Raw genomic sequence first — 27150 nt, 5'->3', positions numbered from 1 at the left:
TATTCAAAATAAAATCTGTGATATAAATGTCACTACTTCAATCATCACTATCATTCTCATTTTCATTAGAGCTTGTGAGAAATTTTCATTCTGATCAGTGCTCGCTCAGGAGGAGTAGATGGTCCTAAGTGGGGTGTGGTGGGGTGGAGATAGTTCTGTGAGAACCAGATAAGCTGAGTTTGCACTTATTAATCACCTCTTTTCTATGACACAATATATAACACTCCACGTAGACAGTGAGAAAGCTAAACGAATGTGCAGAATCTCTAGTCATCCATCAGTCGCAGTAGGTGAATCGCATCTTCATTTCTGTGTTTTATCACAAAGTAAATCAAGGCCTCTGTTGTCCTGGGACGCAGCTTCCTTGAAGAACAAAGCGCAAGTCCTTAGGGAAAGTCAGGCTCCAGTTAAGGTCCCATCTCTGGGCTCAACCATTAGAATAATGGGGTCTTCTAGTTGAAGAAGTACCTGACGGCTTAATTTCAGGTGCATCTACAACAGTTAAACACGTGAGAATCAAATAATGAAGCAAGGCCAGCAAGAGAAACGAAGTATTGATATAGAAGATACATTATGGACAAAAATGCTTTACAAACATATAACAGCTAGTTTTAGCATCGTATACCTTTGATTCTTTTTTAAAAACTACAAATTCCATGTATTTAATAGATACAGGGATGGTCAGCTTATCTGTATTTCATAGGGTGAACTTTAATAGTCGTGTCTTTCAAGGAACTGGCCGCATTTATGTATAAACTATATGGAGTAAAGTTGTTTGCCGCATTCCCTTATTATCTTTTTTATTCAATTAAAATTTCCACCTATTGAGACGTAACTGTCTTAGAGGAGCACATAAGTTTAAGGCGCACAGCATAATGATTTGACGTACATATATCGTGACATCATCACCACGGTAAGTCTCATTAACATCCATCAGCTCACGGATACGAAGAAAAAATATTGTTTCCTTCAGGTGATAGCTCTCAGGATCTACTCTCCTAACAGCTTTCCTGTACACCATACAGAAAGGTTAACTAGAGCCATCACGTTGTACGTGGCATCTCTAGTACTTATGTGTCTTATAAACGGAGGTTGGTAGCTTCATCCAATCCACCCTCCTTATCTTTGATTGTTTATACTTATTCTTTAAGTTATGTCAAGACGAGATAGTGAAAGCATTCATCCATCATTCTTTCCACGAAATATCTATTGAGCGCTTATTTCATACCAGGCTAGAGACAAAAATCTGGTTGGCTTGTGTTCTTTTTTTGATTTAAATTTTAGGTACAAAGGATGAGGTTTTTAAATTTACCAGATTCTTAGGCATTATGGCCAACTATCTTGAGCCATGTAAAGATAATTTTGTGTCCATTGAAACTTGCAAGGTAATCCTAGTAGGAATCACACATGTTAATTACATCGGCCTTCCTCAACTTCTGCAGAGTCCAGTCACCTCTCCCAGTAGAACCCAACCAGTTTCATGATTGGAAGAGGTCGTTGTGAAGCATTATGCCTGTTTTTTTTGTTTTTTTTTTTTTAACATTTCCTGTCTCCCAAATGCAGTGCAAATGGTGAACTTCTGACGACCTACAGTGTTTGTTCCAGTACTTTTAGCCCTTTTCTCACCCAGTCACTCCTTCAGTGTTGGGGGAACCAACAGAGTGGCCTTCTAATCTCAGTTGACTGAAGGGCAAACAAATTGTCATGGAGGAGAGAAGCCCCAGCCTGTGGATGGCTGGGTGGAGCTTCAGGGAGTATCTGCCCTTCCCAGGTGTGCCAGAGGCTCCCTTTCTCTCAGGGCTGGGTTCCCTGTCTGTACACACCTACAGTACGGACACACAGACTCCCACAAGTAAAACGGAAACCGTCTCTATCCTCCTCTTCCCTGAGAAAGCCTACCCAAGGGGAGGAGCTGCTTACTAAATGTGTGCCTCCTAGAAATAAGCCTTCTTACAGGGCCGTGCTTGAGATGAAAAAATGGTAACTGTTCTTTGTGTGCTTCAGGAGAGATTCCAGATCTTTCTATAAATGTAACATCTTGTTGTTTTAAAATTTCAAATGACATGCATATATGTCCCCTGCAGATAGACATACACACGTACACCAGGCATGTACACAAATGTCATTTGTTAAGTTTCAGAAGTTCAAATTGTTCACAATTTGTATCCAAGAACTCTAATCCACCGCACGTCGAACTCCTTAAGCATTTGCTGGGTGACTGGGAGGCATCGTTCAGAGTTTACGAAAGGAATAAAACGAGAGGCTACAGTTCAAGACGTTCATAGGTATAAAGAAAACATAGGAACCAGACTGGATGGTTCCATGACAAAGTGTTACGTTAGGTCGTAGGAACCGTGATGCCAGCCTGTGGTGACTGATACAGAGCAGAGGGGAGAGTGGGCTGTGGACTGGGTGGGGGAGGCTCCATGGAGGGGCTCAGGATTGAGCTAGAACTTGAAGAGGGAAGAACAGAATCGGGGTGGTGGGGTGGTGGGCGGGGAAGAGCACACATAGAGTTATTATTAGAATGTAAAGGGAGCCCATCTTGATGGCAGCAGGACCCCTGGAAGGTGAGGGGGCTGTGGGAGTCCTTCACATGTGGCAGAAATGCTTTCCATCAGGGGTTCTCACCGTGGCTACACAGGAGAATCCGCGGGAGTGGTTTGAATGCCACACTCCGGGCGAATTATTTTAGAATAAACGAGATGACCTAGGCATCAGGATTTTTTAAAGCACCACAATAATTTCATTGTACAAGAAGTGGCTGAGAACCACTGCCAGGAGAGCTTCTGTAAGCTCTGGTGGAGAAGAGATCGCTGAAGAGCCATGACTTTTCAGTGTGTGCTCTCATGACTGCACATACTTCCCTTCATTCCAGTGGACTTGAAATGAAATTTAAAACATTGCTGAGGTTCAAAAGACTGCAAAGAATCATGTCATGCTAACTGCATTGACTCTAGATGACCTTTATAGTTGGGTCATTACAAAGCCACAGGCTTAGCCATCCAGAGCTGAAGGACAAAGGTCACAGATGGCTCCAAATACATTCATGTCCAATATGACGAATTATTCCTTGAATAGAACACATTCATATATGTGTGTGTATGTGTGTGTGTGTGCATATATATATATGATATCTATCTATCTATATCAGTTTTAACAACTCACAATAAACACAATTAATGCAGCTAGGTAACTGTCTGACCTGTGTTTCTTTGCAAGGTTTGAAGGAGAAGTTCTGCAGGACTTTGACAATAGCAAGTTTCGCGTTCATGATACCAAGTCTCATACCAATGCAGTTTCGGGGTCCACTTCCAAAAGGCATGTATGTGTAAGGATTTCTGCTCTCCTTGTTCTCCTTACTGAACCTGGTTCCACAACAGTAAATGAAACAAATTAATGAAACAGAAAACACACAAGAGCTCAAAGTCTGAGGCTTAACTTAAACACTCAACTAGCAGCATTAGGGATGCCTGTGTGAGCTAGTCATTGAATCCCGCTGTGGTGATTTTGCTATGAGAAAGGTAAACTCCAGATCCTTCCCATTCCCCGGACCCTATAGGAGCTTTCAGTCCTGTTGAGGAGATGAGATGAATGCTATTTAAAAACAAATTTATCTCTAAACACTAAATTTACATTCAGGCAGTGAGATGTTCATACTCTGAACTGATTGAAGGAAACGTGGGTTCCTGCCTCCATGCACACTTATGTCGGTCATGTGCTCATGGGGGAAGGCAGCAGGAGAATCAGCTCCCAGGATTTAAATTGTCATTTCCCCCTTGTATTCCCTTCCTTCCCATCCCCTTGTGCCTGTCTGTCTGTCTCCCCCACAGCACAGAATGCTTAGGTCACACTTCCATAACTATATGACGCTACTATAGAATAACCACTGATTTCCTTGTCTATCTGTTCCACTAGCCTATAAATTCCTTGACGGTTAGACCTCTGTTTTATTCAAATTTGACTCCTCAGTGTTTGAATATATTAAGGAAAAATATGGAATTGTGGAAAGTGATAATAGCATTGCGATTATGTATATTTTAAAGAGTCCCTACTTTGCAAAACATTTTGGAATATTTACAGACACTGTGACTTCAAATAATATGGGTAGATGGAGGAGGGTAGCAGTAGCATGTGGATGGAGCAGAGACATGGGATGGTTGTTGGGCAGGGAATGGGCACATATAGATACATTAAAAGTCTTCCACAGGCTAGTGCCTATAGAATATACTTGTGCATACGTCAAAAATTCTCCATGATGGGCTTTTTTGTAAACATTTGGATTTCTCACTGCCTGGCCGAGTCCCTGACACGCAGGTGAGCTCTAACTCTCTGCTTGACGACCGAATGAATCAAAAACGAACTGGGAGATCAGGATTGACATAAACGCACTACCACGTGTAAAACAGAGAGCTGGTGGCAACCTGCGGTACAGCACAGCAAGCTCAGCTCGGTGCTCTGTGATGACCTAGATGGGTGCGATGCGGGGGAGGGAGGTCCAAGAGGAAGGGGATATAGGTATACATACAGCTGATTCACTTTGCTGTACAGCAGAAACTAACACAACATTGTAGAGCAACAATACTCCAATAAAAAAATAAAGTGAACCAAAATGAACAACAGCAAAAAAGAAATAACAGTGAGTGGTCTCTGGTTTTAGGCTCGTGAAGCTGCAGGAGAGGGAGCTACTGAGCTTCAGGGAAACACAGAGGTTCCCTGGACCAGAAAACAGAGGACTTGGTCCACTCCAACTTCCTGTTTCAGGAAGTGCTATGTGTAGAGGTTACGCTAGCACTCAGGACACTAGGGCGAACAAGATAAAGTCCTTGCCATCAGGGAGCTTATAGTCAGGGACTCATAAAAGTCTAGATCCCAGCTAGTGCCCTAAAATATTCATCTCAAATTTTGCTCACTGTACAATAAGTGGGAAAGCATCCACTCTTTCCAGAGTCCAATCTGTACCGAAGCCAGACCTTGACTCTGAATTCCCAGAGGATGCTCAACCCCTCCAAGGAGGAAGTCTCAGACATCTAGAGAGCAGAGGACTTCTCTTTGGAAGGTCACCAAGTACTGAGGTAGAAGGGAGCTGGCCCAGGTGTGCAGCCACAGACAGCACCAGGGCACCTGTGTGCACCTCGGTCCTCAGTGAGGCTGCCTGAACCACCAGGGATGAGACCTCTAGGTCCCCAGCCTGCTCTCTCACAATAATACTAGAGGAAATGTAGCCAGTGTTTAAAGAAATGGAAATGTGGGCACATTAGTGATGAATTCAAAGAGCTAAGGAGAACAGACAGGAAAACTTAAAGGAAATAAAAGGCCTATACACCTAAAATAAGATAGTGGTTACGTAAATTACGGCATATGCATATAATCACTTATTATATATACAGAGAGATAGCTAGATAGACAGATACACACACAATTCACATAGAATGTTGTTTATAGTTTACTGTTAAAGCAGTTCAAAACCAAATTAAATATACTACCATTCTAGTTTAAAAAATCTATATATGCCTAGACAAATGTCCATGCGGACATACATCACATTATCAATGAGGCTTATCTTAAGGTATTAGGAACTTAGACAGCTATAATTCTTTTTTCTAGTCCACAGTTTGTAAAATTTGATTCGAACAATGATCACTCATATTAAGAAAAAACATCAAACAATAAAAAGAGGCACAAATAAATGATGGTACAATCGCTCACTTGTCTCCTACAGTAAGAGGCGTCTAATATGCTGGAACCACTCTGGATCAGAGAGAGTTCCCTTCCCTGGGTTCTCCTACCTTTCAGGACGGAACTCCTCAGGCTCTGGCCAGTGTTCCGGATCTCTGTGAATAGTGAAGAGTGGCACCATCACCACTGTCCCTTTGGGAATCAACACCCCATGGACTTCCACATCTTTCTTACAGACTCTCTCAAGTCTAGCAGTAAGTGGGAATAATCTGAGAGATTCATTCAACACCATGTCAAGATATTCCATCTGTTCTAGGGACTCATAGGTGGGAGGTGCCTGGAAGAAAGAAATAGATTTTGATAAATTGAGATTGGGATCAAACTTCAACTCAGTCTAAATAGTCCTATTGAAAATGTAGGAGCTCCAGAGAATAATTTCAACTGGTAAAGGACCTTAACATTTATAGATGTTATAATATCTATCATGTCCTTTGACCTGCTCAGTGGCCCACTGAGATGTGTGGAGTGGTTATGACTATACGAGAACATTGGGACAATGCCCTAAACAGGGCCCGAAATCCCGCACGTTATCATCTAGTGTATTTTCTTTCTCACGAGAACAAACATGACCAATAGACTATGACCCTGAGTCTCAAGTGAAATGTGCAAAGTCACTGTTTCCTTTCAAAAGAGAGGCCACACATCTGTACCAAGGGAAGAAATGTATAAGTGCAAATCCTCTACTCAACATAACATTTTTACTTGAGAAATCTCGTTTACTAATTCTTTTGACTATACCTATAAAATCTGAAAATACTTTATGAAGTTAAAACTCTATAAATAATTTAGGGAGAAACACGTTCCTTTCTAAACCAAATACAAAAACAAAGAGCAAGATTGGGTGCTACAAGGAACACAATTTCAGATCCAGGGAAAGTTACAAGAGGATGAGAACCCTACCCTCAGCCACAGCCTCTGTTGCTGGAACAGTCTCCTATTGTCCCTTCAGGGGTGACTGTAAGGTCTGAAGGTCTAAACAAGCCACTCCAGCCCCAGAGGCCAGCTCTCCTCACACCACAAAGAATTCCACTTTCGGCAGAGATCTGAGACCAGTGGGGGTGACACGTGGCTGTCACGTGGGGTTATATTTAAGGGGCAACATTGTAGAGGGTAAGAGTTGGCTCAGGAGACAGACACCCTGGCACATAGGTTGGCGTTTTCACCACTAGGTACACGACTAGTATGTGAAAGTATTTCATCTCTCTGTCGCTCAGGTTTCTGAAACGTTACATGGAGATAATTAGAGTTGACACTTCATAGGCTTGTGTGGCAGACACACTCACTGCTCACCCAGTATCCACGTAGTCCCTGTATTTCCCAGCCCACTTGAAGTTACAGGAAACAAGCTTTGCCAATGGGCTGTGAACCGAGGCGATTATGTCAGTTCGGGGAGAAATCATTTGAAAAGCCAGTGAGCAACGCTCGAGTCCCTTATTCCCCAGACAACAGGAAGTCCTCATGTTCCAGATGAGGCAGCTACAGGAAGGTGGAGCCTCTTGGCCTGTATCCCCGAGTAACGCTGTGGAGCAGAGCTGCCCTCTCCCATCCTCCACTAACAATCCATGTTGGTCATGTAGATGTGGGTTAGAAGTAAACCTTCGCTATGAAAGCTCTGAGATTTGAGGGCTAAGCTGTTACTGAGGCGTAACTTAGCCTCTCCTGACTTATACAGAATCTTATGAAGATTAAATTCGTTTATAAATAGCATCTAGAACAGACATATATAGTAAAAAAGCAAATGTTGGCCAATAGTGTTCTTGTCATTGTATTATTATAAAAGAGGAAGAAGACAATGCTTTAGCAATTCTCTCTTGCCTGGTGACCATCTTATTACAGTGAAAAGAATTGCAATATGTGGTTTACCAGAGAAGACAGATCATCTCTAACTTAGGTAGGCACTACAGTCTATCCTTACCTTATATTTGAAGGACCCAGGACCCTGAAAGGTGATAAAATTTGTCCAAAACCACAGCCAGGACTCAAACTCACGTCCTCTGTTTCCTACTTTAAGCCCTTTGTTGTTACAAGGCTCCTCCTAGTCTGCAGTGTACCCAGGGCGGTAGACTGAATTAATGGTCCCAGTTCTCCAGCCCTTCCTGGGTCCATGCCCTTTGCCACCTACCTTTGTGGTTCCCTCCCATTCTGACTCTGGGGTTGGCCAGGTGGTTTGCTTTACATCAGTGGAAATCTGGCTAAGTGTGATGCTAGGAGAGTTTTGAAAATCACCCATATGAGTGGACTTTTGGTTCTTGCCATCTACCATTGCCTTGAGAAGTAGACACGTGGAGATTGAGAGGCAGGAGAAGCAAGTGTGGAGTTGAGTCAGCCTAGCCAGCTTAGCCAAGGCCAGCCTAGATCAGCCAAGAGCCAGAACCAAGCAAGTCCAGGCAATGTCAGCCCATAACTATGTGGACACTAGAGCAATAGATGCTTACTGTTAGATGCCACTGAGGTTTTGTGGTTGTTTTTTTTTTTTGCGGTACGCGGGCCTCTCCCATTGTGGAGCACAGGCTCCGGACACGCAGGCTCAGCAGCCATGGCTCACGGGCCCAGCCGTTCCGCAGTATGTGGGATCTTCCCGGACCAGGGCATGAACCCGTGTCCCCTGCAGCGGGAGGCGGACTCTCAACCACTGCGCCACCAGGGAAGCCCCGAGGTTTTGTGATTTTTATGTGGCATTATTGTGATAACTGATATGCCAGGACCAGCACTTGTTTCAAACCACTTATATTTCTGTGAGTAGTACGCATTACCTACGTTTTCCCCCTTTGTGTTTGACTCTTGAGGTCCTTCCTAAATAGCACAATTGAAAACTTTGATACTTATGCTTTTTGCAAAAATCTCCTGAGAAGTGGCAAGGAGACATTCGTGCTAAGGCTTCACTTTCCCCCTCCCTCTCCAGGTAGCATTACTCACCTTACTGGGGAGAGCTGCATCAATCTCTTCCTGCAGCTTCTGCTGGATGTCCGGGTGAGTGGCCAATTCATAGAAAAGGAAGGAAAGAGCCTCAGTAGTGGGCTCATAGCCACCAAAAATAAAGATAATACCCTGGGCCACCATTTCTGGGTCAGACAGAGCTAAAAGGGGAGGAGAGATATTGTAGGGAAAGCAGGTCAATATAAAACATCACAGGTTAGAGGATGAGAAATCCAAATGAGACTCCCAAATCCCTAGGGGAAAAAATGGAAAAGCAATTCAGAGCAAAACTGGGAGTGGTTTGCACTCTCATGTCTGTTTTACAGAGCCAGAAACAGGCAAAACTTTTCTTAATCCACTTTTTCCTCAAGGTCTGTACTATACTTGGCCCTCTGCTCCTGGTTATGCCACAGTTTCCACCAACACAGCTGAGTAATTTCAAGAGATAGCATTTCTGTCTAACACACACAGCATTATCAGTATGCCCCTTGGAGAATCCTAAATGCACTTTAGCTACAAACAGTATGGGGTAGCCATGTTTTTCCTTTAAAAAATTATATTATTCTAGCTAAAGTATAACATGAATTTTTTTGAGAAAGTTTGCAATACTAAGGCTGTACTCTAGGGAAAATTAATAGAAGACTTGGGGCACAAGTCTTCAAATGGACGATCACAGATATACAGAAACTACAGAAAAAAAAAAAAGCTAGAAGAGTGCTGATTGATCCTAGTCTAATCAATGGCATTAAAATAGCAGAAGAAAGAATGTGTCCTTAGAAGGGCATTGGCCAGCATACAATATAGAAAAATAGGGTCCAGGGAGTGGAATTAGCAATGCTTATTCAGTCATGACCTGAATGTCATCTTCCTCAGTACAAGCCCCCTCTCTTTGCTCTCCCTTGTGCTCAGCAAACAGCCCTTGTGATTATAAATTGGTCTCCATTTTTATTTTCTCCTGAGAAAATCCAAGCATGGTCAGGCTCCAATCTATTTGATGGGACTATACTAGATACTTAGAACACTCAGATCAACATGGTACCTGCCCAATCATGTAATTCACAACTAAAACAATACAAAATGAGTGGAAGAAAGATCTACAGAGTTCTGATTTCCCCATGATGATTTCTGTGAAGCAGTTGTGGGTAAATTCAACTATCAAATTCTTTCCCCCAGTTAGCATAAACCCTAGGATACTAAAAGTTTAGAGCTGTACTGTCTAATATGTGGCGATTTAATTTAAATTTTAATTGATTAAAATTAAGTACAATTTAACATTTAGTTCTTCTGTGGCATTACCCATATGTTCAATAGCCACACGTCTAGTGATTACTATATTGAACAGTACAGATATAGAATATTTCCTACAGAAATTTGTATTGGACCACGTAGTTAGATAGATGTCAGATAGATAGATAAGTAGTTAGATAGATAGACAGATAGATAGACAGGGACATAGTTGTGGATATATTTATAGTGGTGTGCTAGAGTCATCTCATCCCTCTCTCAAGAATCAATCTGTAAAAATCTAAGAATATTGTGAGATGGTTGTCAAACCATTGGTACCTTGAAATTAACCAAGTGTGAGTATTCATATCATGGAAATAAACTAAAAACGAGGGCATTCTTGTTTCAAAGAGACGTTCTGTTTACATCACTGGTTATGAGTAGATATAGAAATACTTGGGGCTCCCCTGGTGGCACAGTGGTTAAGAGTCCACCTGCCAATGCAGGGGACATGGGTTTGAGCCCTGGTCCAGGAAGATCCCACATGCCGCAGAGCAACTAAGTCCATGCGTCACAACTACTGAGCCCGTGCCACAACTACTGAAGCCTGTGCACCTAGACCCCGTGCTCCACAACAAGAGAAGCCACCGCAGTGAGAAGCCCGTGCACCGCAATGAAGAGTAGGCCCCGTTCGCTACAGCTAGAGAAAGCCCAGGCGCAACAACAAAGACCCAACGCAGCAAAAAATAAATAAATAAAATTAATTTAAAAAACCAAGCAAACAAAAAAAAGAAATACTTATGTTCATCAGTCTTGCGTAAATATATTTGATGATATGTTTGATGGTCTTATCTTTGTCCACCGAAAGGATGTAGAAGCAAAGAAACCATAGTAGAAATGAACACTCCTAGATCCCAGGTTTTGATTTCTAAATACCATTTCTCACTAAAGGAAACCAGAGCTCCTTGCAGGACTAGTTAAGGGAAACAGAATAGATACCTGGAACGTCTTGCATCAGAATAGACACACAGATGTAGAGAATGGACATGTGGACACAGGGGGAAAGGGGAGGGTGGGACAAATTGGGAGATTAGGTTTGACATAAATACACTACCATATGTAAAATAGATAGCTGGCGGGACCCTGCAGTATAGCACAGGGAGCTCAGCTCGGTGTTCTGTGATGACCTAGTTGGGCGGGATGGTGGGGGATGGAAAGGACGTCCGAGAGGGAGGGGATATATGTATACATATAGCTGATTCACTTCATTGTACAGCAGAAACTAACACAATATTGTAAAGCAACTATACTCCAATAAAAAAAAGAAAGCGAGGAAGTTCTCAGAAAATGATACTCTATATACTATAATGGTGGATACACGTCATTGTACATTTGTCAAAACCCATAAAAAGGACAACACCAAGAATGAACACTAATGTAAACTATGGACTTTTGGTGGTAATAATATGTCAGTGTAGGTTCATTGACTGTAACAATTGTACTTTGATGTGATCTTTTGATAGTGGAAGAGGCTGTGTGTAGGTGGGGGGAGGATGTATGTTTGAAATCTCTGTACTTTCCCCTCAATTTTGCTGTGAACCAAACTGCTCTAAGAATAGTCTATTGGAAAAAAAACCATTTAAGAATAAAAAAAGAAATAAAAAAGGATACAGGAGCCTACTTAAAAGGGATCCAGTGGACACACCTGAGAAAATTTTAGAATCAAAGTTAAAAATGATATGAGAATAAACTAATGATGAAAAATCTGAAAGTGAAATTAAGAAAACACTCCCATTTACCACTGCAACAAAAAGAATAAAATATCTAGGAATAAACCTACCTAAGGAGACAAAAAACCTGGATGCAGAAGTGTAAAATAGATAGCTAGTGGGAAGCAGCTGCATAGCACAGGGAGATCAGCTCGGTGCTTTGTGTCTACCTAGAGGTGTGGGATAGGGAGGGTGGGAGGGAGGGAGATGCAAGAGGGAAGAGATATGGGAACATATGTATATGTATAACTGACTCACTTTGTTATGAAGCAGAAACTAACACACCATTGTAAAGCAATTATACTCCAATAAAGATGTTAAAAAAATGATATGAGAGTAAATTACACATGAGAATGTACTGATATAGATAAATAAATAAATGATGGGGGAGAATGGAAATCTCTCCCGTAAAATAGAACATCAACTGATAAATACAGAAGAATGATGAAATTACAAATTCATTTTGCAAACATCACAGTAATGAAGTTTTCAGTCAAAAACCATCCATGGATGGTGAAACTAGTGGGTGACAATTTGAAGAGGAACACTATATTTCCAGTCTCAAAGGTTTCTCCCACCAGCTGCTTGTTAATGACAAAGGAAAAAATTGAACTTCACAGTAGACTAAGCTAGTGAACACAACTTTAACCAAGTGTTCCAAGTTAAGGTCATCAACACTGGGGCAATGTTCCTCCTGATGGGATGAAGTCTTGATGCAAATTTCCAGGCAGAGGTTCTGACTCACTGGGTCCAGAGGAGCCTGAGAATTGACATTGGAAACAAGCTCCCCAGAGGTTCGGCTGTAGGTGATCCACAGACCACGACTGACTCATGGGCATGACATCCTTGTTATACTTGCCCTTCGAGCTCTGAACAAGGTTGTGCCTGCGTACTTCTAGAAAGTACCTCTGGCTACCATTTCTGTCTGACCACGTGTCTTCCTTCAATTTGGCAAAAATCTCCAGCTGCCTGGAAAACTTCCTGCACATTTTTAGAACCACACCCTAGCTCTGCGCCTCCCCACAGCGGCCCCTCGTAAGCTCTCCCTGGTTACCTTTACGGGTGTCCACATCTTTGGAATTCTGAGAGTTAATCATCAGCTGAAGAAGATCCGATCGATGCTAGAAACAGAAAGACAAATTTCAGTGACTGAAAGTCACCTGTGAAGTCAGAAATAAATCAGGAGTGTATTTCACCTCTTTCCTGAGAATACGGCCCCTTAAAGAGCAGAAGGCTGACTAGTACTGACTGAGGCCTCAGTGAACAAAACATCCACCTACATATCTTGGAGATCATGATGTTTCCTTGAGAGAGACCCAGCCATCACGCCAAACTGCTTTTTGGTCCTCACTCTCTCTGATCTTTGGTTTCTCTGGTTTTTGAAACAGCTTCTTAACCAAAGAGTTACCTGCTCTCTCTCCTGTCATACCTGTTTGCTCAGGAGAGCAAGAAGAAAAAACCTCAATCTTTTTTTTCCCTCCAGCTTTAATTCTTAAGGAATGGCCACATCAATTAATACCCAGACATTTGCAGAGTTCACTGGCAGCTTTTGTAGAAGCACCTTCAAGAGCCCCATCCTTCCAGATTGCTGCACAGCTTTCAGTGCTTTCCTGGGATACCCAGCCCTGTCCCCCTGACCTGCAGACATCCTTGTGCTGGCCTCCAGGCCTCATGAGGCAAAGCTGGCTTAACCAGCTTGCAGCCTCATTGCCAGCAGAAGACCCCTGCCCACTCCAGCCTATGAGAGGGCTCGAATTTAACACAGACTACCCTCCGCCAGGTGCCTGATGGGGCATTCCATTGGAAAATCTATAAAATAGGAGAATCGGATTTGAAGTGATTCTTTGCCAATCTAATATTTATAAACAGTAATTTTTATCCTTTGACAATTTATTGAAGGGAAATGGTAAAGTCTTAACAACCATATTTATGCAGTGATATACTAATTGGCACACCTATTTTAAACTTAAACAGTTCTCTCTGACTCATTTTCTTATCTTCTTCCCCAAAGAACTTACCCCCAAAGGTAAATTATATATTTATTTACCCCCAAAGTTTAGAACTCTTCTACTCTAAAATCTGTAGTTCTCTACCTACCTTTAAAAATGCTGAGATGTGCATAAGTCATGTGTGTACAGCTCAATAAACTACCAAAAGGTGAACACCCTCATGTCACCACCACCAGATTTTACCGTTTCTTTATCTTTGAGGCGACTTTCTTTCATCCTTTTTATAGATTTTGTGATAAAATTTACAGCATTTTTTGGAAACACAGAGAGATTTAATATTTCAAAGACTGGACGAAGGAACGGAAAAAGTGCTGTAAGGGAAGAGATAAAAGGAAAACAGAGTAAAAATGCAAAATTTACCTGGAGCAATTATAATTTGCACTACCAATCAGAGAGTAAGAGACACCAGGGATCTCAACCAGGATCAGTCCCTCTATGACCTTTGCTCAGACTTCCAAGCCGAGGCCTGAGCAAGGGCAAGTCCACATATAGGGGTCATCACTGTAGTAGTGAGATCAGTGGTCCTCCCTCTATCTTTCACGTGACCAGAGGAACAGGATTACATTTTGGACTTCATTGACTTTTATCTACTGAACTACAGTTTCTTTGGATAAAACAGACCATAGTCTGCTACTTCAATTAATCATGGTGTTCAAAAAAATAATGGGAGAGATTTAATACAGTGTATGTCTTTCAACCATAATGGAATGTAATTTGAAATCAAAAATAGAAAGAAAATCGGGAAACGCACAAATGTGTGGAAATTAAACAATACACTCCTAAATAACCAATGGGTTGTAGAAGAAATCAAAAGGGCAATCAGGAATTACTTTGAAGCGAATAAAAATGAAGTCAAGACATACCAAAACTGATGGAATGTTGCAAAGGGAGTGCTCAGAGAGAAACATGGATGCACAAATCCTCAACAAATGAATCCAGCAAAATATAAAAAGAGGTATACACCACAACAAAGGGGGGTTTCATTCAAGGAATGTAAGGTTGTGTAATACACAGTTTCAATAGCATAAAGAACAAAACCATATGACCATCTAAATATACAGTAAAAGCAACTGACAAAATCCAACACCCTCCTGTGATAATAACACTCAGCAAAAAGGAACAGAAGGGAATTTCCTCAACCTGATGAAGGCCATCTACTAAAAACCCACATATAACGCAATACTTAATCGTCAAAGACTGGATGATTTCCTCTAAGTTTAAGAGCAAGACAAGGAAGCTTCTCTCACCACTTCTTCTCGACATTGTACTAGAGGTCCTAGCCAGGAGAATTAGGGAAGAAAAAGAAATAAAACGTATCCATATAGGAAATGAAGATGTAAACGATCTCTATCATAAGATAACATAATCTTGTATATAGAAAATTATAAAGACTCCACTAAAAACTTATTAGAACTAATTAACAAGTTCAGCAGGGTTTCAGGATACAAGACCAATACACAAAAATCAACTGTATTTCTATACCTTGCAATAAGTAATCCAAAAGTGAAATTAAGAAAATAACTCCATTTATAATAAAGTAAAAAATAGAATACTTAGGAATAAGTTAACAAAAAAGTGCAAAATTTCTACTCTGAAAACCGCAACATTGTTGGAATAAAGATCGAAGTAAATGAAAAACATCCCATGTTCATGTATCAGGATTTAATATTTAACATTTGCTATCTTGACTTAACATTGTCAAGATAGCAAATCTACAGATTTAACACATTCCCTGTCAGAATCCTAGCTGGCTTCCTTGTAGAAATTTACAAGCTGAATTTAAAATTCATACGGAATTTCAAGGGACCCAGAAGAGCCAAACCAATATTGGGGAAAAAAACAAAGGAAATAAGTTGCAGGACTCATACTTCCTGATTTCAAAACTTATACCACAAAGGTGCAATAAGCAAAGCTCTATGCCCTAGCAGCACCCCAATATATCATATAGCGGTTTTAACTGTAGTCACATTGCACATCATACCACCAGTATTTATTTATGTTATAACTCAAAGTTTGTACCTTTTGACCACCTTCATTCACTTCCCCCACCACCCCACCCCACTTCTGGTAAATCAAAACTATGAAATAGTTCTTCTATGAGTTTGATTTTCTTCTTTTTGATTTAGCATTTAAGTGTTTGTCTTTCTCTGTCTGACTTATTTCACTTATCATAATACCTTCAAGGTATATCCACATTATGCAAATGGCAGGATTTCCTTCCTTTTGACGGCTTACTAGAACTCCACTGTGCGTGCGAACACACACCCACACGCACGTACGTATACCTACCACGCTGTCTTCATCCATATGTCAACAGACACTTAGGTTCTAAATATTATTGAATCGTACATTTTAAATGGGTGAATTACATGGTATATAAATTATATCTCAATATAGATATCTATAAAAGGAAGAAAGAGATGGAAGGGAGGAAGGAAGGAATGAACGAACGAAGGAAAGAAAAAGAAATATACTGGTCCACATACCTGAAAAGAAAAGGAGTGGATCAAGGAAATCAAATCTCAAGAGCTTCTTAGTATATTCCAAAAAGGGATCGTGTGGGTTGCTGAGGGAATCAATGTTCACTCCAAATGCTGTGCCAGTAATCACATCCATGCTGTAGGCCCCAAAGAAGCTGAGTAGAGAAAGATAGGAACAACTAAAATCAACACCTCTTTACTCTCCTTACCCAACACATATAACAAGAAGTGCATGTAAAATCAGATGCCCAGACAAGGCAGGTAGAGAGCCACACTCTTTCGGAACCACCTGTTGGTCCATGGAAGAGTCTATGCTACTATCACTCACACATGAGGTGTGTCTGAGGTGCCAGTGATGCAGCTGGCCCTGTGCCAGGAGGGCTGGGGACACTAAGGCAAGTTAGACGTCCCCCCACTAACTCAAGGAGCTCAGTCATAGAGGGACAGACACCCATAATCAGACAAAGTACAGTAGTGTGTTTTAACTACAGGCAATAATAGGTGTATAAGGACTGTGTCTGAGCAGAACCAAGGGTGTAAAATTCACTCATCCTGGGGGAGTCAAGAAAGGGGACGTTGATCATTGATCTGGATCTTGCCTCACCACAGAACCTGTGCTCAGAGCTGATTCCTCTTCAGTGAATTACAGAACAGCAGCACCCTGTTCTGAGTTGCCAGGAACATCATCCCTCACTGTCTTACACCCCTGCTAAGGATCCTGAAAGACCCACACTTCCTCAGCTCCAGTGGTCTGTGGTTGCCCAGAGGGCAGACTCATTTCTGTAAAAGGTAAAGAGTAAAAATGGTCAATTCTATGGTCACCCTACCCATAGCCTGTATGAGGCCTTCTGTCTTTTGGGACTGACAGAAAGGGGAGTGGTGGCAAGATTTAACATTCAGCATTTGCAGGTGTCCTCAGCCAGACTCTGAAGAGATCTAAGTTGTTCCGAGTCCCATATTGTGATGACCGTCTGTCACCCACTGCCTACCAGTATGTACCAAGTCTCTTCCCTGCCACCATTCCATGCCATCCACACTCAAGATTGGTGCAGTCACGTTTCTTCCTTCTCTCCTGGCTGTCCTGCTTTTTTTTTGGTGAGCCACCTCTCTTTCTGGGATGGGCCTTTGGGAGTTGTACCACCACATACCTACTTCTGTCTGGTCACTACCGTAACTCAGCAGTGGGAATCTGGCTCCCTGGCAGGCAGCTGGAGGGTCTCAGTGGAGCTCAGGTACCAGCAGCCTCACCCCTACTTACTCTTTCACGGTGATGGGCTTGCCTTTCTCCGCTTCCTTTCTCAGGTTCCTCACCAACACATCTCCGTACGTGCTAATGATGGGGAACATCTAGACACAAAATAAACACCACCCGAGGTTAAATGTGGAGACTCAAGTCCTAGAAGGACCTGACTTTCCCATGAATGGAGCAGTGACATTTGATAAGGAATCTCATAATGTCTCTTCTAGGAGGTGAAGATAAAAGGCTATTTTAGGAAGCTCAAATTTAGTAGCCTTCTCCCTGGAAAAGGACTGTGATTTTATTTTCTACCTTATTCTTTAAGTTTCTAATTGAAAGTCCTCTTCTTTTCTTACCTGCTTGAGCTTTCCACTGGTGAAGGTTGGACACAGCAATGATCGTATTTTCTTCCATTGTTCATCCTCAGCCAGTGAGATGGCATTTTTCATAACTCCCACTGGACCAAACGTCTAGAGTTGAAAAAAACACATTTTACCCTACATAAGTTTTGAAAGTCTCGACATTTTTGGAAATTGTGTCCAATGTGCACCAACTATTCAACAAATATTTAGTGACTGTCTACTTGGAAGCAGGCCCTATGCTAGATGCTCAATAAATATTTATCCCAAATGCATAGCTTCCTGTGAGGGTCAAGGAGACATCCAGCCACCAGACATCATTTCCAGACTTTATATGCCAATCTCCTTTTAAATGAAACGACCCACATAGTAGGAAAACTGTTCTTCCAGAGGAATAGACAGGCATAAGACCTAGTTCATCCTCCTGGGCTGTGCAAAGTACAAGGGTATTGGTGACAGATAGCCAGATAGCCTTGGCAAAGTGTATGTTGACTCAGACAAGTTCTGTCTTTACATATATCTAAAGCCTGAGCAAGTGGAAAAAGGGATGTCTTGATATGGTGATTGTTTCTAAAAACAGTGCTTAGCACTTGAAAGATTAGGAATCTATTTGCTAGTCTGAAGAAATAATGCAATTACACAAAAAACATTTTCCCCTATATTTTTTGCCCAGGATAAGAAGGAAAAAAGGTAATTCTATTTCTCAACTTGGGACTGGCCTATCAAACCGAGCTGCTTGGAAATTTCCACATTCTTCCAAAATAAAATTTTGTTTTAAAACGGATATTTCCAACACCCATTCATGATGAAAACTCATAAACTAGGAGGAGAGGGAAACTCCCTCTACTTGATAAAGGGCATATGCCAAAAACAAAGCAAAACGAAACACAACAAAAAAACTATAGCAAAAAAAAAAAAAGAGTCAGTACTTTGCAAAGATCAAGTAAATAAATTGAAGTACTAACTTAAAATCTCTCCATAAAATATCCCAGGTCCAAATGAGTTCATTGTTAAAATATATAAAACATTTAATGAAAAAATAACCAACCAAGAATACTTTTCCCGAAAAAGGGATCCTTCAGAAATGAGGGAGGAATAAAGAAATTTTCAGACAAACAAAAGCAGAAAGAATTTGTCACTACTAGAACAGCCTTACAAGGAAGGTCTTCAAGCTGAAAAGACAGAACACTAACTAGTAATATGAAATCATATGAAATAATAAAACTCACTAGTAAATGTAAATATACAGTCAAATTCAGAATACAGTAATATTGTAATGGTGGTGTGCAAGTCACTTATGACTCTAGGGTAAATGTTAAAAGACAAAAGAGTTTTTAAAAAGTATAGCTAAAATAATTTGTTAATAGATACACAATATAAAAAGATGTACAATTCACCCTTAATCAATTCAGGCTTGAACTATGCAGGTCCACTTACAGGTGCATTTTTTGCAATAGTAAATACTACAGTACTACATGATCCATGATTGGTTGAATCTGTGGATATGAAACCACGGACAGAGGAACCTCAAATACAAAGGAACCACATAACAGAGGACGGACTATAAGTTATATGCAAATTGACTACAGGGAAGGTTAGCACCCCTAACCCCAACACTGTTCAAGGATCAACTATAAACTATGACATCATAAACATAAAATAAGTAGGGGAGGGAGAGTAAAAACATTCAGCTTTTGAATGAGAATAAATAGGCTGTTATATGTATGTATAAGATGTTTTCTGTAAGCTTCACTAACCAGTAAGTAAAACCTATAGTTGATAAAGAGATAAAGAGGAAGGAATCAAAGATACCACTATAAAAAAATCATGAAATAACAAAGGAGACAAGAAGAAGAGAAAAGGAAGACACAAAGAATCTATGAAACACCTGGATTAAGAAAATGGCAACAGTAAGTCTGACCTACAATCCCTTTAAATGTAGATGAACAGATGAATGGATAAAGAAATGTGTGCGTGTGTGTGAATAATTATATATATAATGGAATGTTATTCAGCTTTAAAAAAGAAAATCCTGCCATTTGCTACAACATGGATGAACCTTGAGGACAACACACTAAGTGAATTAAGCCAGACACAGAAGGATAAATATCACATGATCTCACTTATACATGGAATCTAAAAAAAACAAAAAAATTCACACTGATAGTAACGTAGAGAAGAATGGTGCTTAGCAGAGGCTAGTGGGAGATGGGGCAGGGGGAAGGGGAGAAGATGTTGATCAAAGGGTACAAATTTTCAGTTATCAGGTGAATAAATGGAGACCTAATTTACAGTATGGTGACTCTAGTTAATAACTGTAATGCACACTTGAAATTTACTGAAAGAGTAGATCTCAAACGTTCATACCACTCACACACAAAAGGTGGTCATGAGGGGGGATGTATGTGTTAATTAGTCTGTGGTAATCATTTCACAACATATACATATATCAAAGCATCATGTTTTGAGTATATACAATTCTTTTGTCCAAAATAAACAAATAAAAAAATTTAGGTGGTGAAAGCTCAGGAAAAATGCACCATTCGTTTCCTACATTATAAAAAGTTTGAACTAGTGCAGTAAGTTCTAGCTAGTGCAGCAAGACAAGAAAAATAAATGAAAGGCATACCGATTGGAAAAGAAAAAAGTGTTCCTATTTTCAGTTGACGTAATTGTCAGTATAGAAATTCTCAAGGAAATAATAGGGAAACCTCTAGAACTAATAAATGACCTGAGCGAGTTAACAGCATATAAGATCAACACACAAAACTCAACCCCATTTCTATATGATAACAATGAATATGTGACAACACATTTAAAACACAGTACCATTTACAATCACTCTAAAGAAAAAATTTAGGTGTAAATAAAACAAAACATGTATGAAATCTCATGCTGAATACTACAAACTGCTGTGAAATGATCAAAGAAAGCCTAAATAAATTGAGAAACAATACTATGTTCATAGATTCAAAGATGTGACCTAGTAAAAATATAGATTTTCCCCAAGTTGATGTAAGGGTTAATTCAATTCTTATCAAAACCTCAGCAAGTATTTTGCAAACATAGATTAGCTTATCCTAAATTTGTAGGGAAAGGCAAAGGACCTAAAATAGTTAAAACAATTCTGAAAAATATTAAGTGGGAGGGATATTCTACTTGCTAAGACTTACTGTGCAAGTACAGTCATCAAGATTGTGAGGTACTCGGGGAGGGATAGATACATAGATCAATGAACTGAACAGAGAGTAAGAAATAGACCCACAGAAATAGGCCCTAATGATTTTTGACAATGGTGCAAAAGCTATTTAATGAAGGAAGGAATCTTTCCACAAATGGTGGAGGAACAGCGCAGACATTTACAGGCAAAAAACCCCCAAAAAAACCCCAAAGACAAAAGAACTATGACCTAAGCGTCACATGTTATACAAAAATCAACACAAAATGGATCATAGACTTGGGCTGCCCTGGTGGCGCAGTGGTTGAGAGTATGCCTGCCGATGCAGGGGACATGGGTTCGTGCCCCAGTCCGGGAGGATCCCACATGCCGCGGAGCGGCTGGGCCTGTGAGCCATGGCCGCTGAGCCTGCGCGTCCGGAGCCTGTGCTCCGCAACGGGAGAGGCCACAACAGTAAGAGGCCCGCGTACCGCAAAAAAAAAAAAAAAAGATCATAGACTTAAATGTAAAACATAATACTATATACTGTTTAGAGGAATAAGGGAGAAAAACTTTGGAACCTAGGACTAGGTAGAGGTTTCAGACTTGACATCAAAGGTACAACCTATAAAAGACAAAATTGGCCTCATCAAAATTAAAAAAAAAAATTTTTGCTGTGCTAAAGACCCTGATGAGAGGAAAAGACAAGGTACTCACGGTGACTATAAAAGAATAGTAGGAGGGAACGTTATGGTGATGGAACAGTTCTGTATATTGATGGAGGTAGTTACACAAACATAAATACATGATAAATTTTCATACAGCAACACACACGCAAAAATGAGTGCACAAAAAACTGATTAAAACTGAATAAGCTCTGTGGATAGAATCAATGTCAATTTCCTGCTTTGATACTGTACTATAATTTTTCAAGATATTATCATTGGGAGAAACATGGCGAGGGTACATAACATGTATTTTTTTCTTTTGAGAACATGCTGTGAATTTATAATTATTTCAAGATGAAAATTTAATAATTAATTAATTAAAAATTTAAAGTGCATGCCTACCCGCCGGTTTGTGAAGACAGAATAACATTCTTTCACTAGCACTGTTTTGATCATGTCTAGATCTGTGATAGCCAACACAGGCTGTCGACCATCAAAAAACCTGTGTAGGGAAAACAGAGCTGATTAAACTTAATGAGCCAGTTTCTGCAGCTGGAGCCACAACCAGAAGTCCAGATTTTCAACTAGATGTTACATAATCCCTACTCCTAGAGATCATGGTTAGAAATAACATTAAAACATGGGTTAGGTCTAGGTGGTGTGTGTATGGGTATTTCCTATACCAACTTCATAATTCGTAGGGCTTTAAAATATTTCATATCAAAACATAAGTTAGCTTAGTAAATAATTGAAGGCAAGTTAATTAACTTGAAACAAAAAAATAATTAATTACGGAGAGTCCACCCATTCTGTCATTTTTGAAGATATATCAAAAGCATGAAAAATGCAATGATGTAATAGCTGAAACTTGTAGACACACTGATCATAAATAAATATGTACAATGTGTCTGCAAATGGAAGAAGATTAAGAATGCTCAAAAGTGAAAGTAGGATTATGAAAGGTTTCTTTGCTCTATTTTCAAAAATACGCTTACTTTATACTTTTTTAAAGGAAATCATATTTTAAATAACAAGGAGATATCCTTGGTAGCATCAAGGATTTGAAACAAAAGGACTGAGAGAATAAAGTAATTCAGAGGAACATGTATAAATTCATTTTTAGAATATTTTCTTTTCACTATTTATATTTATTCTTCGATGTGGGTTCCAAGAGGGCCTAGGGCTCCATGTAGGTGACATCCATCAGCAGCTAGGCAGGCCCACTTTTGACACATGTACCACACAAAGCTGACTCCTCAGATGTGACACATCCCAATTTGGCCTGATCTCCTGACTGTCAGGATGCCCGTTCATGGGAATGGGCCACTGGCACGAGGCCGACTCTAAGTTAATCACACTGTCTTCCGGCATTTTGTTTCCTCTATCAATCGTTTGCGATGGCTAGAACACAATGGAAGGTTTTCTACATGTTACCTATTATTCCTCTGACTTCACACAGGAATTTCAAATGGTTTTGTGATCACATATAAAAATGGATGAGAACTAAAACTGAGAGGGTTTACGCGAGTGTCATGTGCATTTAGTGTTGAAGCAGTGACAGAAGGGATTGAAGAGGCACTTAATCTGCTTTTTCATCTGACTGACCATATTTCTTGGATGATTTCCCTTCTTCCCATCATGTTTTTTCAAAAACACCTGGGTGGAGAAGGGATAGTGGTTTGGGGTAACCCTTTATACTCATGATATCACTCCAGCCTTAGTATTTCTTACACTCTGAGTTAAAATTCAGATTCTTGGGCCCCATCCCAGCTCCTCCAGGTTCAGTGTTGCTGGTGGGTGGGGCCCAAGGCTTAATTTTTAAAAAGCCCTCCCAGGTGGTTCTTATTTACACCTAAACATGAGAAACATTTTCTAAAAAGAGAACTGGGATCTACTATGAAAGAGTGACTCCATCCAGAGCTCAAAAGTACTAAATGTTGGAGGGGCATTTGGAGCTGGTCCAGTGGCAATCCAGTGCTATGTGTTTTTCCACGCAATCACGTTGCCTTTTGGGGCCATGGCAACTCAGCAGAGCCCTGTGGTTTCTGAGAACTTGATGAGAGAAGATGAAGATGTACAGAGAGGAAGAACTTTCTCCCGCTTGCTTTTGGCAAATAGTCACCACGTTATGCCTCTCCTGCTGCTCACACCAAACCTCCAGCAGCTGCAAAAGGGACCAGCCACTGCAATCAGCTGGGGCCACTCTACAAAATCATCAAGTCCTTCAGCCCATCGGAAACACTCTGGGTTAGAAATATCCCACATCTCTTCAAAGTCAGAGGAATAGAGTAGTTAAAGCAATACCAGTACACACTTCTACTGAAAAGTCTTGACTTAAAAACAACAAACTAAACTACATAAGTGCAGAGAAATTTTTTAAAAGCTGAGCAGAAATGGTTTCCTTTTCTTGTTACCTATACCCCCGAGTCCTTCTTTGAAAAGGACATATTAAATTCAAAATTTAGGTAAAGGAGTTTTGGTTTTTAATTAAAAGTGAATCACGTGGGAGACGATAAAAGCATACATTTGTAAGCAGATATTAGAATGTTCTGGAATAATGCATTTTATGCAATTAAAGGTGCCCCAAGGAAGGAAAAAATGGCGAAGGGGGGAAGAGCAAGGTACTGGGCATAAAGCGATGTTAGGAGTCCCTGGGCCTCAAAGTCTGGAGCAAAGTGATGACCTGTGACTCTCCAGGCCTGACTCAGACTGTGGACCTGGACACCTGGTGACATCTGGGATCCCTGGTAGAACAAGCCTCCAAAGCCTTACGATAGATGACTTCATCCTAGGAAGCTCTGGACTGAGATTGTCCTCCACACCACAGGGCGGGGGGGGGGCCACATCATAACAAGTCTACGCGATGGAAATTTCCAGAGTACTCACCCCCACGTTTTCCCATACTTTTTAAAACATTTATTGTCAAAATCCCAAATACCCTGCAAGAAAAAAAATTGGATTATTAGTTTAAATGCATTGAACTTTACCTCTAATTAGGACAAAAATTACTTGAATTGCATGGTATCAGGCTTCCTATTTCCCACTGGCAAATGCAAGGAAACACTTATCCAGAGACATCTTAAGGGAAAGAAGACAAAATAGAGGAGATATTTGAAATGGAGAATTTAAAATCACTCGAATTTTCTTTGAGTATTGTAGATACTAAACACTTACCCTTGTCAATGAATACTAATTATTCCTTGTCTTTCTGAGGGCTTTTGCTTGAGCACTGTGTTGTCTCTAAAATCTCATAACCCTCTGAGTTAATCCTCCAGGGACAAGTGAGAAAACTGAAGCATCTCCTAGTTAAGCAGCCTTTTCATTTATCTCATGAGCCCCCTCTAGAATTCTAGCAGAATAAGGGAGTTAAGGCGCCAGTAACTTCTTTGGATCTAGCAGTAAACAAAACATCTAGGGCATGTGGTGAGTGAGAGTGAATGAATGAATGACAAAGTAGATCGCCTTCTAGTTTTCCAGCTCAGCACGGAAAAGATGGGGAGATACCACAACTACACAAAGGACAAAGGACAGTGCGATTAAAACACTTGCCCTGAGTTTTCACTTCTGTAACTTAAAAACAAACAACAACAAAAACCTTCCTGTAGCTAACTTTCTGCTGTGATATTTGATGGTTTAACGATGCAAAAGAAAGTGCCAGAAACGTGGGTCTCGGAGTGCATCTACTAAGGAGTTTCATCCGGGAAAGGTGGAAAATAAATTATTGCTTTTTCAGAGAGAAAACAGTTCACGAAGTTCACAGGCAGTAATGAGACAATGAAGACCTCAGTTGGGAGAATCAGGATCTGAGAAACAAGGCTTATGTCTGCAGGAAAGGAAATCTGAGCCAGAGAGCAGCCTGCACACAAGGCTCTGCCCCCTGGACACATGGACGTAGCTCATGACCTTCATTTCAGGGGCCAGGCCCTGGGCAAGGCATCAGAGCTGGATTAATATCAAGGCTCAGCCAGAATTCACAGTCCATATGCCACCTAGTACATTCTGTTCAGTTAAATTAAAATTTTAATAATTTTGCCAAATCATGTCCTCTCTAGTGATTGTCCGTAAGTAATTCTGCCTTGTTATTTTGTTTTTTAACCCACAGTTCATTTAGTAGTTAAATATCTGAAGTTGACGACAACCACTACCCAGTCTCCGTTATACTCTCTCTCTGCTCAAACTCCTCCATGAGGTGCCTCCTTTGAAGACACGGAAGTAAAGCAGAAAGTTCTTGTTCCATCTCTCAAATCTCCAAAATAGTCACCGGTACGAGAGGTGGATTAGAGCATGGAAATAACTGCTGGGGTTAGCAGTTCTCGAGGGAATTCAAGTATGTGCAAATTACTCAACGGTGAGTACTAGGGTTGCCTCAGAAAGTGAAGTTTCCAATCAATCCAGGAGGAATTTCTTTTAAAAGGGTACCCACAGCACATGCTAGCAAAAGGAAAGTCTGACTGTAGTGTACACGGCTTAATGAGTCACGGCTGGGCACCCCCTTCATGCTTTTCTCCTAAGGGGGATGGTGCCTTCCTGGGAATCTGCACCTGGCAGAAAGAAAATCCTCTCCACAATACTCACCGGGTGGAAAATCAAGTCCTGTGCTGAATCAGCTAGAGAGCTGGGCTGTCTGAAGCCGCAAAACCTGAGGCTCCTAACAGCTAAAAACAGAGGTGTGTTGTAAAATTGGCCATGTGCTGGGTGGGGCCCGTGATATTTCTGGAAAGTGTGAAACCTCAGAACTTCCTCCTGAGGAGGGGCAGTTTTACTATATTATTCAGCTGAGATTTGCCACCATAAGAAGCAAAGCTGGAGCTCAAACAACACACACCTTTCGGTAGGACAGAATATTTCCAAAATAAGGCAGAGGTCTCGGCCCAGGAATCCCCAGCTTCTTAAAAAGTCCATGTGAATAAGTCCCATATCTGTAAAGTGAAAGAGGAAACCAGGTCACAGGGATTGTGTAGTAAGTGCTGGAGCTGGCCAGTCACTGACTCAGAACTGGACAGTCAACCTAGGGAGCTAACATGTAGGTGATAACTAATAACAGTGATTCCAAAAGTGATATTACATTCACTCATCACCTCCTTTCCCTCCTGCACTGTGAGACCCATAAAAAGTAATGATGACTAGATAAAAGCAGCTGAAGTCTTCACCGTCCCAATCCTAGAGTGAATACTTGATAAATGTTTCCAATTTGAGTGTTCCCGAGAAGTTGAGGCAGGAATCTTCCAGGGAATTAATCATGTTTATTAGTTACTTGACTCTTCCATGATTTGGAGATTCTCATTCTAGGTAGAAAGGGGAAAAGGTTTTTTTTGGTAGTACCCAAAGCTTTAGCAACTTCTGGTCCATTAACTTGGATCTTCAAAACAGACGAGGAAAGGGAGACCTGATTAGCAACCCAAGTCCAAGATCACAGAGGAGACAAGCCTGGACAGTTACTCACATATAGAGAAGCACCAGGATGGTAGCCAGGAGAACCCAGGTTTCCGTGGAAAAGCTTGAGATTAGGTCCATGGCCACTTTCCTCTGAGTTTCCCTCCTCTGAATTTCCTTTCAGCTGTGTGTGCTATTCTTTGCAGGCCTTTGTGTGTG

General features: G+C 40.8%; 1 protein-coding gene across 1 annotated transcript; it reads right to left on the bottom strand.

Moving 5' to 3' along the window:
• On the bottom strand, positions 1–27150 carry LOC112399920 (cytochrome P450 3A29-like). The gene is made up of 13 exons (XM_024745366.1): positions 27002–27150; positions 26384–26477; positions 24445–24497; positions 21961–22060; positions 17731–17844; positions 17396–17484; positions 16144–16292; positions 13841–13968; positions 12703–12769; positions 8656–8816; positions 5790–6016; positions 3206–3368; positions 1–492 (listed from the first exon to the last, which is right to left on the bottom strand). The coding sequence occupies exons 1-13, from the start codon at positions 27070–27072 to the stop codon at positions 397–399; spliced, it is 1512 nt and encodes a 503-aa protein (XP_024601134.1). The 5' UTR covers positions 27073–27150; the 3' UTR covers positions 1–396.

The sequence above is a fragment of the Neophocaena asiaeorientalis genome, unplaced genomic scaffold (assembly GCF_003031525.2).
Source record: "Neophocaena asiaeorientalis asiaeorientalis breed wild unplaced genomic scaffold, Neophocaena_asiaeorientalis_V1.1 scaffold461, whole genome shotgun sequence".
Lineage (NCBI taxonomy): Eukaryota > Metazoa > Chordata > Mammalia > Artiodactyla > Phocoenidae > Neophocaena > Neophocaena asiaeorientalis.
Note: the sequence above shows the minus strand (reverse complement) of the source record. Positions and strands in the feature narration are given on the sequence as shown.

Excerpts from the sequence above, each read along its gene's own strand:
- LOC112399920 (XM_024745366.1), bottom strand. The coding sequence starts at position 27,072 with ATGGACCTAATCTCAAGCTTTTCCACGGAAACCTGGGTTCTCCTGGCT. Across the intron at positions 26,478-27,001 it reads ATCCTGGTGCTTCTCTATAT|ATATGGGACTTATTCACATG; the intron begins GTGAGTAACTGT and ends TTCACTTTACAG. Across the intron at positions 13,969-16,143 it reads TCCACTCCTTTTCTTTTCAG|CACTTTTTCCGTTCCTTCGT; the intron begins GTATGTGGACCA and ends CTTCCCTTACAG.